We start from the raw sequence: 9,935 nt of genomic DNA on the forward strand, positions 1-9,935 counted from the left end.
TTCTTCCTCTACAGAGTTGGCAGCATCTGCTCAGAGATTACACTAAATGACAGCTCACTCAGTCTGCCGCTACCATTTTCGTTGCCTGTTATTAACCAAGGAAACATGGGGAGGAGGGTTTCACTACAAAAAAAAGAACAAAGAATAACAGGAACAGATGTTACATTTCAAGCACTCATTAGTATAAAAAAACTAAATCATTATGAATCTTCATATGAAGACGTCACTGACGAATAGGCACTTTCTCAATTTGCATTAGATTCAATTACATATTAAATCATATGGGTTGCCACTTAGTAAAGTGCAGACACCGTCCTCCAGCGGATCAGCACCATATTTGACACTTTCAGAATCACTCCACATTTTGCCGCAAACGTTCACGTGTTACTTGCTGAAAATTAAACACCTCTTAATCTAATGTAATGTTACCGTAACGCGACATTAACGTTTCCAATAAATTCTTCATCCATACTTTATCTGTATCCATTGTGTGATTTCACTACATTTTGGGGGAAGCTGTTTAAAAACATAACCTCCTCGATGGACATAATACACACAGAAATGAACATCAGTTGTGTAAGAAATGTTCCCAGACTGTTGTGACCAAAGCTATATATCAAACAAAATTGGAGTTTTCCCTCCAATATGGGCCCAGACGATCCACCACGACATCTCCAAAGAGATCCTGCGGTGTTTGCGTCATTCAGTGCGCAAGAAGAGTCGCGAGTTGTGGCAGAACAACTCGTGGCTGCTTCACCGTGACAACTCACCTGCTCACAATGCCTTGAGCAATCTGACAATTCTTGGCCGAGTAGAACATCGCTGTGCTGGAGCAACCGTCCTACTCACCTGACTTGGCTCCATGTGATTTTTACTTTTCCTATTTTCCAAGCTCAAGGAGTCATCAAGGGCACCCGTTTTGAAGACAGAAAACGTCAAGATGGTCCAGGAAGAATCTTTACAGGAGTGCATGAAGGCGTAACAGAGAATGCTGTGAATGTGCGTTAGACTCCAGAGGGATTACTGTACTTCGCAGAGGAAAACTTGTAGTTTGTAGTTCCTGGAACTTTTCTGACACACCTCGTACATGGTCATCATTATGCTACAGCGCTCATACACTGAAAACATTTTAATTAAAAGACAACAAAGAGTATAACAGGATAAACGATGGCTGACCTTTGTCGGGCTTGCATTTGTGCATTTAATTCGAAGATTCTGTTTATCTCACTTTGAGACTACTTTATTACAAGTTATTCAAGATGGATCTACTATTTTGAATCAACCCGAAAGCTCATGAAAACAAGGTAAGGCATCAACAACATCACACAGCACGCTTCCAATCTTTCACCACAGTGGCCTTTCTCTGTGGACAAAACGAGGTGTCTGGAGGATGGAGAGATCTCCTCAAAAGGTCACTGGCATTACAGACATGAGACAAGTCACCAGAGGTGCTTGTGGTGATTATTTGAAACGCTGTAAATGTGAAACACCGCCTCCGGAATGTGGAAGGTGAATTTTTGCACGTAACTCCCACACACATCAAATGGTTGATAAAAAGCACATCTTCCTTTGGGTGTCATCTCTTCCAATAGTCAGCCGTTCGTTATTCAGTTTGCAATCTTGCAGCTTGCCGAAAGATTTACCACTGTAATGAAAATGTCCATAGATCATAAGTGTGCTCTTCCATACAGGCGGCAAAGTTAATGAGCCACATTTCACTAAGAAGTCGATTTTATGTATTCTTTTTTTTTTTTAGAAAATGAAAATGAAACTGACAGTCATTTCCAATAATATCAATACATTTTGGAACAATTGGTAAATAACTAATTGCCTTTGGAACGCCCCTCTTTCATCACCAAAATCACCCCCCAACTCCATGTCTTGGTGTGACGTCCGTGGCAGAAGTGGAGACAAAATTCACTGCGTAGCCAGTGTGGAAAAAAGAAAGTACCCTCGTATAAAGTGGCAGTATTTAGTCATATTTTATATATCGTTGCTGTTGGGTAGAATCTCCTCATCTCCAAAATTTTGACTTTTCAGGAAATAAAAAAAGAAATAAAAGAGACAGCTTGCTTTATTTTCCAAACACTGATTTGTTCCAGTTTTTAATATACCTTATATTGCTGGCATATATCATTTCACTCTCACAGGAACAAGCCAATGGCAGGGCACATAGAAACAAACAAGCATTCGCACTCACAGTCATGCCTACGGGCAACTTAGAGTCTCCAATTCATGCATGTTTTTGGGATGTGGGAGGAAACCGGAGTGCCCGGAGAAAACCCACGCAGGCACGGGGAGAACATGCAAACTCCACACAGGCGGGGCCGGGGATTGAACCCGGGTCCTCAGAACTGTGAGGCTGACGCTCTAACCAGTCGACCACCGTGCCTGTATTTGACTGGAGTATTTATTTTTCTGGTGAGATTTTACTTTTACTCCTTACTTTTAAACACAAATATCTGTGCTTTCTACTCCTTACATTTTAAAAATCGTTACTTTTAAAACATTCTAAAGTTACCGACAATTCGACGTAAAAGGCAGAATGCCGAAAAACAGGAACCCGAAAGTAGAGGTCAGCACATTGGAGATAGCACATTGATGGGAGATTGCACACATTCGTTTGATCCGCATGCCTACGGCAACGCTTAGCTACTGGGGGCAAAGTATCGGTACATTCCATGTAGCTACGCTAGTGGGGGCAAAGTGTCGGCGGATTCCACGTTTGTGGACGACGGGTCGGAAACCAAAAGATCAAGGATGCCTGCACATTGTGCTGCGTACAGTTGCACACACGTAGTACAATCACTCCGAATGGGAATAAAAGAAGAATATTTTTGGGCTCTTTTTTTTTTCCAAAAGTGCACCTGCAATGACTGAACCTTGCTAGTTTTTTTTTTTTTTTTTTTTTAGAAAGCTAGCTTGTTGAAGTCTGACTCGCTGGCAGTAACGATATTGACATGATTTCAATCACGTCACGTTTGAACATTGACATATCATATAATATATAATACTGCCAAAGCAAAACCGTAATAAAAACCCTAACTGAAAATAGCCACAATTTGCTCATGTGCGACTTCTTTTACTTTAGTCCTTTCGTGTAGACACAATGTTTTATAGAACTCATTAGAGCTCAGGAGACCGTCTGCTATTGCGTGTCTGTCCACAGTTAATAACCGCAGGACAGGTGACTGACTATCTTTTGAAAGTAGTCCAAACGGAAGGATTCCAAACGAATGAACGTGTGCGTGTGTGTCACGTGACAGCGGTACACGGAGCCAGTTTGCGAGTGGGCGTGCTGTCTTGTGGGGGTTTGTTTGAATGAGCAGCGGGCGCACACCGGAGCCACCACAATGCCCGTCGGCGCCTTTTTATCCCCGCAATGAATCCTTACAATGAAACCAGAAGCGCCGAACCTTACCTTTTTGCTTTTGCCACCTACAAACTTCTCGCCTTCGCCATCGGAACCATTGGCGTCTTTGGCTTCTGCAACAACGTTCTTGTCATTCTACTTTACTGCAAATTCAAGAGACTTCGGACACCGACCAATTTGTTACTCGTCAACATAAGTTTGAGTGATTTGCTGGTTTCTGTCGTCGGGATAAACTTCACATTTGTTTCGTGCGTCAAAGGTGGCTGGATCTGGAGCCAAGCAACATGCGTGTGGGACGGCTTCAGTAACAGTTTATTCGGTAAGACTGACATTCTTCAATACAATCTATCATTATTGTTTCCCCTTACTACTTTTGTCGGTCGTTAAGGTTAATGCATTTGCACCCTTTTAACCCTAACCCTAACCCTCTCTGCTAAATCATAGCGTACATCTCCTCTTTGGAGCAATATTCCGAAACCATGGTTCTTACTTAATGCCAATTGTATCTTGTTTGATCAACCTAATGTTGTTGTGTTAAACGAGCAAATTGCCCCTGTGTCAAAGAGCCTAATTGACAAACAGATATTCAAATTTTCTTTTTTTTCTTTTTTTTTTTTTTTTTTTTTAGGCGTGGTGTGTTGTGTGGATATAAAAGGTCAAAGCCAGAGTGATTCTCCATCATCATCATCATCATCACTTATCTCCCCTCCAGATCTCCTCCATCATAGAATTTGTGATGTGAATATGGTTTTAGTCTCTGTCAGTATCGAGCCACACTCAAAACGGCCTTCAAGATATCTTATTCATAACAAGATGTATAGACTAGAGAATATTCCATGCATAATGTTTTTTAAATAATAATTTTGTAATAATAATTGTTTAATAATATTTCTTTTAATATAATAAGTTATTATCATAGTTTTCTATGCACACGACATTCAATACATTCTATTGCTTTATGCATGGGAATGCTTTTGACGTGCTCATCTGGCCTCCAGCGTGTTGGTAAAGTGTGAATGAATTTACAGGGGTCGTCTTGACAGATCCGCCCAGGCTGTCAAAGAATTATAGTTCAGGAGGGTTGATGCGCAATGATACGCCCATCACCACAAACTGTTATTTATTTGCAGAGTAATCATGTGGCATGCTGGTTGCTACGGGTGGGAGGTTATTGCTTGCAAGGCTGGTTGGTACTGGATCTCTAATTTACATTTTACATCTCATGAATTGTGTGTTTCATCAATGGAATGACATTGAAAATGTCCTGTAGATTTGGCCCACATTCAGATGAGAGGACAAGTCTGGCTTTTAATGTCAGGACTGGAGAATGTGACCCCCTCCCCCCCCCCCTCACTTCAGATGTTCCTCTATGTATGAACAGGGTGACAATTAAAAGCTGAGATTTACGGTCGGTTCCTCAACATATGACCTTACAATAAAGACACACGGAAGTGTACTTCCGCAATCTAATGAAATCCAATACTTCTGCAGCTTTAAAATGCTTGTAAATAACATAATACAATTACTAAAAAAAAAAAACACTTCACTGTATCCTAATCAATATTCTGCCTTTACACAATAATGACATTTAGATTTGATCGATACTGTCCGAGTGGTAGGAATTTAACATGTTTATTGTTGTGGTTGGAGTTTGCATCATATGAAAGTGTGTTTATATTATTTAATACAACGTTTAAATAGCTTTAATAGAAAGACCTCTCACTATGATCTAGTGCAATAATACATTGCCGCAAAACTACATATTGCGTAGAACAGACAATCAAATCGGAGCAGTATTGTTTTAGTAAAGTCTTAGATTTTGATACAGCTCTATTGGTTTTCATTACATTCTGCAAGTAAATAATGAAGTCTTCATGCAGTGTATAAATCCTTGCTGACAGAGGTTGTCACTGAACCAAGAAAAAAAAAAAACATAGCTCACATCCTTCTTCTGTGTCCTCTACATTGGGGGGGAAAAAAAATGTCTTCTGTTGACAAATATGCCATATTATCCTTGCACCTCATCCAAAGTATTGCTCAGTGGAGGTTTTTGACTGACACAAAGGCAAGCCGGGGGAGCTGCAGCAATAATGGATGTCAGTTCTGGCAAAACATGTCCATCCTGCTGAAATTTGATATGGGAAGATGAACCCGGACTGCTCCCCTGCGAAGTTTGTCTGTCCGTTTATTGACGTCGCTTCGGCATTTCATCCACGAATGAGGAGATTAATGAAATATGTCAGCTTTGACACGGGTATGAGGCTATGTAATTGGAGAGATGCATAGATCATATACTGTGCGTGTGTGCTTATGTGTGTGTTTTGACCGAAAACTAACCAAATCAATAGTTGGATTTACGAAACCGTGACAGACAGATAATGATGGCACTCACAGAATGTAGATGGTGTACAATGCAGATGTAGTTCTCAAACGTGCGTGTGGGAGACTTCAAGGTGTCAAGCATCGACAACAAGATGCTACGAAGATGAAATGCTGAGTAGCCTCTGACCCAGAGCCTTAGTTCTGGTCTGTCTCGCTTCCCATCGCCAGGCATCGTATCGATCATGACGCTGGCGGCGCTGGCCTATGAGCGCTACATCCGGGTGGTGCATGCCCAGGTGGTGGACTTTCCCTGGGTGTGGCGGGCCATTGCTCACATCTGGCTTTACTCCCTGGCTTGGACTGGGGCTCCACTCCTGGGCTGGAACCGCTACACACTGGAGATCCACCGGCTGGGATGCTCCTTGGACTGGGCATCGAGGGACCCAAATGATGCCTCATTCATCCTCCTCTTCCTCTTCGCTTGTTTCTTCGTACCTGTTGGCATCATGATCTACTGCTATGGGAACATCCTCTACACGGTACAAATGGTGAGACATTCACTTATTTTTATCTGATGCAAAACTTTAATATGAATTATGAATGAGTCAGAATAAGCAGTTGTAAAATCTTGTGAATGGGGAAGGGCTCTTTAAAATTCTTGTAGAGGGAACACAAAACATGGATTGTCCTCAGTAATTAGATGAATGGAACACCATATTGCCACATTCTCTGCAATCACCTGTCTTATGAGTGAAATATTGCCTGAAATATAGTTTGCAACTACTCTATACCGCAATTTTCTGCTCCAGTGTTTCAACTGCATTGCAAACTTGCTGATACAAATGCACTTGGCTGATTCATTGATTGTTAAGAATTCTTGATTGTATGGAATTAATTATTGAGTAAGTGTATCTTGAAGCAATTGAGGGCTCTACTTGGCTGCAACCAGCAGAGTATTGAATCAATTAATTATCAAATTTTGTATAATCAAGCTAGGATATCTGCTCCAATGGCTTTTACTAATAAGGAGTCTTTATTGAGTAGTTGCGCCATCATGAGCTAATTAATTGTACTCATGCTGAAAGATGTACAACGTGTACTTTCATGCCAGATAGGTAGGTAGGTGGAATGGATGTTACTTGGCATTTTCATGAGTTGTGACCTTCACTGACTGACTGACTGACTGCTGCCATTTCCAGCTCTATTATCATATAATAAGCTTTTGTGCCTTCTAGCTTTTTCAGTCTGTCTGGTAATAAAAGAGCAAGTATGTGGGCTGTAATGATTACTGCTAAATACTTACGTTAAGCCTGATTATTCCTCCAAAAGTACGAGGCAGATTTGACTCCTGTTTTGTGTGGGTATCTAGCAAATCTGTGAATTCTGTTGATTTGGGCAGGGCAAGCACAAGCACAGAAGTTGTGAAACGTCTCATCTGCAGCATAATGTATAGGCTATTAGATCTCCTCTTCTCACTACCACAAGTATTTGTATTTGTAATGATGAGCTGCAACACCTCCCAGCTGCAAGTTCCCAGCCTGTCAGTCAAGTCCCCGAAGCGCTCAGAGGGATGACGGGAGCTCATTACACACCACAGCATATGAGAGAGGCTATGAAAATCTTCAAAAGCAAGTACAGTACTCTGAACTTTATGGTGCCAGGAAAATCTCACTACAGATGGAGACGATGTCAGTATGTACACAAACACGGCGCATTCATGGAAATAAAACAAAAAACAGAACCAATTAAGAAGAAATCCAACTTTCAGACATGGTGTTTTGTGGAGGTTATCATTTTTAAATGCTGAATTATTTTAAATTCCACCCACACAAAGACATACATTCTAATTATTTGAGTTCAGTCGAAATATATATATATATATATATATATATATATAATTGGAACGTGTTGGAGCCATAAAATTCAATAATCAATTCATGATTATTTGCTAAAAACAATCAAGTTTATCAGTTTGAACATGAAATATCTTGTCTTTGTAGTGTATTCAATCAAATATAGGTCGAACATGATTTGCAAATCATTGTATTCTGTTTTTATTTATGTTGAACACAACGTCCCAACTTCATTGAAATTGGGGTTGTATATATTAGATTAGAAAATGGGGGAAAACGTGTGTTGGTGGTCACCGGTGCTCAGGACAGGAGAGGACGTTCGTTTACGGCTTGCTTGAGGTATGTTCACGTACTTTTAATACGATACGGCTCGCAAGCAGGCAACAAAAACATTATGTCACCTAGCCAGCTACTGCTAGCACTAACGGTTGTACGTAAACATGCCGCCGCTCCGTCGAATCATGCTCTAAAGTTTCGGTGTGGGTGAAGTCATTTAATTACAATAAAGCAATTGAATTACAGTAAGTTAGCACCCATTGTTTCTGTCATATTGCAATGTTGGTTTGATCTGACTGATTAGAATACACGATCTGACTGGAGCAGTGATTTCCAACCTTTATGGAGCCAAGGAACATATTTGACAATTGAAAAATCTCACGGCACACCAACAAACAAAAATGTCACAAAAAGTGGATACATTAATTTCTGTATGTACTTCCTGCCATCTAATAGAAGAATTGTTCTGTCCGTCACTATGCCTCACTGGCATAAATAGAGGAACAAAGATACATTATTTATTGCAAATATAATTTTTTGAGCAATTAAGTACACAAGGACCGTATATACAGTAAATGGACAGGTCATTTAAATAGACACATTCCACCATCTTGTTATCGTTTTTTGAAACTCGTGATCGGCCCCAAAAATCCTGATCGTGTAAAGCCTAAAATATATATATATATATTCACATTGCTGGTTGTATGGCATTTGTTAAAAACAATTCGATTCAGATAATTGAACAAACCCAATTAAAGAGAAGCTTTCAGTGTAGTTCTTTCACAAAAACACACATTGCCCATACTGATGGCAGTGTTTGAGCTTAGCACAAGGAGGAATTTTAAATCTCACCATCCATTTTATAATGTATACTATTTATCCTTTTCAGGGTCACGGGGATGCTGGAATTAGTGTGAGAGGTGTGATCACCTGTCAATCACATGCCTAACGTGGAGAGATAAACAACCATCCATCCGTTCTTTGAACCCATTCTCATTTACGCTTACAGGCACCCACCATACAATACTGTAACCGCTTTTTTGACTGTGGGAGGAAGCCAGACTACCTGCAGCCAACCCCCACAAGCATAAGGAGAATGTGTAAATTCTACCCAGAAATGACTTGTCTCCTCCATTTCTGTTCTGTTTTCATTAGCTGCGCTCCATACAGGATTTACAGACGGTCCAGATTATCAAGATCCTAAGATACGAGAAGAAGGTAGCCGCAATGTTTCTTCTCATGATCTTCTGCTTCCTGGTGTGCTGGACGCCCTATGCTGTCGTGTCGATGATGGTGGCTTTCGGCAGGAAGAGCATGGTCTCGCCCGCTGTGGCCATCATCCCCTCATTCTTTGCTAAATCCAGCACAGCCTACAACCCCCTCATCTATGTATTCATGAGCATAAAGGTTGGTAGTCACATATTCATCAATTTATACAAATTGTCTCTGTGTGCGGGAACAAATATGTATTCTGGAATGAGAGCCCCCAAATGGTACAGCATCAGCCTAATATAATACTTTGGTAGGAGTGTTTTCCAAGAGATGGGCTTGAACTTCCTGATTGTTTCCCCTTTCCAGTGACTTCTGAATTTATAGACGCAAAGCAAATCAATGTCATTTCATTAAAAGTGGTATTTGTTCTCTGATTGTAATTGAAGCAAAAAAAAAAAGATCCCAGCAGATGTTTTCAATAGGCACAGTAGCGTGTGGGTGGGAAATTGTCACTTTCATTTGTTATCCTAAGAGAGATGTCTGGTGTGCTTGGCATACAAAGGAGGGGGGTGGATGTCATTGTCACATTAAGCACCAGACTTTCATCTCCTGCCTCTTCGCTTGCCTCACAGTTCCGACGCTGTTTGCTGCAGCTGCTGTGTTCAAGGTTGTCTTGGCTGGAGAACAGCTTCAAAGAGCGCCCCCTGGCTCCGGTGGAACGCCCCATCAGGCCCATCGTTGTTTCAACTTCATGCGGCGGCAGAAAGAGACCCAAAAAGAGGGTGACCTTCAGCTCCTCCTCCATTGTCTTCATCATTACTAGTGATGATTTCCGCCGCTTCGATGTGACTTCCAATGCAGAGTCCTCTGCTAATGTCATTCAATTGAGGCCACTGTGA

General features: G+C 41.0%; 1 protein-coding gene across 1 annotated transcript; it reads left to right on the plus strand.

The window, feature by feature from the left end:
* Window positions 1-3,341: 3,341 nt before the first annotated feature.
* On the plus strand, window positions 3,342-9,935 carry opn3 (opsin 3). The gene is made up of 4 exons (XM_061690529.1): window positions 3,342-3,692; window positions 5,924-6,243; window positions 8,980-9,231; window positions 9,669-9,935. The coding sequence occupies exons 1-4, from the start codon at window positions 3,383-3,385 to the stop codon at window positions 9,933-9,935; spliced, it is 1,149 nt and encodes a 382-aa protein (XP_061546513.1). The 5' UTR covers window positions 3,342-3,382.

This window comes from Phycodurus eques, chromosome 11 (genome assembly GCF_024500275.1).
Source record: "Phycodurus eques isolate BA_2022a chromosome 11, UOR_Pequ_1.1, whole genome shotgun sequence".
Lineage (NCBI taxonomy): Eukaryota > Metazoa > Chordata > Actinopteri > Syngnathiformes > Syngnathidae > Phycodurus > Phycodurus eques.

Coding starts and splice junctions, on each gene's coding strand:
- opn3 (XM_061690529.1), top strand. CDS start 3,383: ATGAATCCTTACAATGAAACCAGAAGCGCCGAACCTTACCTTTTTGCT. Junction 6,244..8,979: donor TCCTCTACACGGTACAAATG/GTGAGACATTCA, acceptor TGTTTTCATTAG/CTGCGCTCCATACAGGATTT. Junction 9,232..9,668: donor ATGTATTCATGAGCATAAAG/GTTGGTAGTCAC, acceptor CTTGCCTCACAG/TTCCGACGCTGTTTGCTGCA.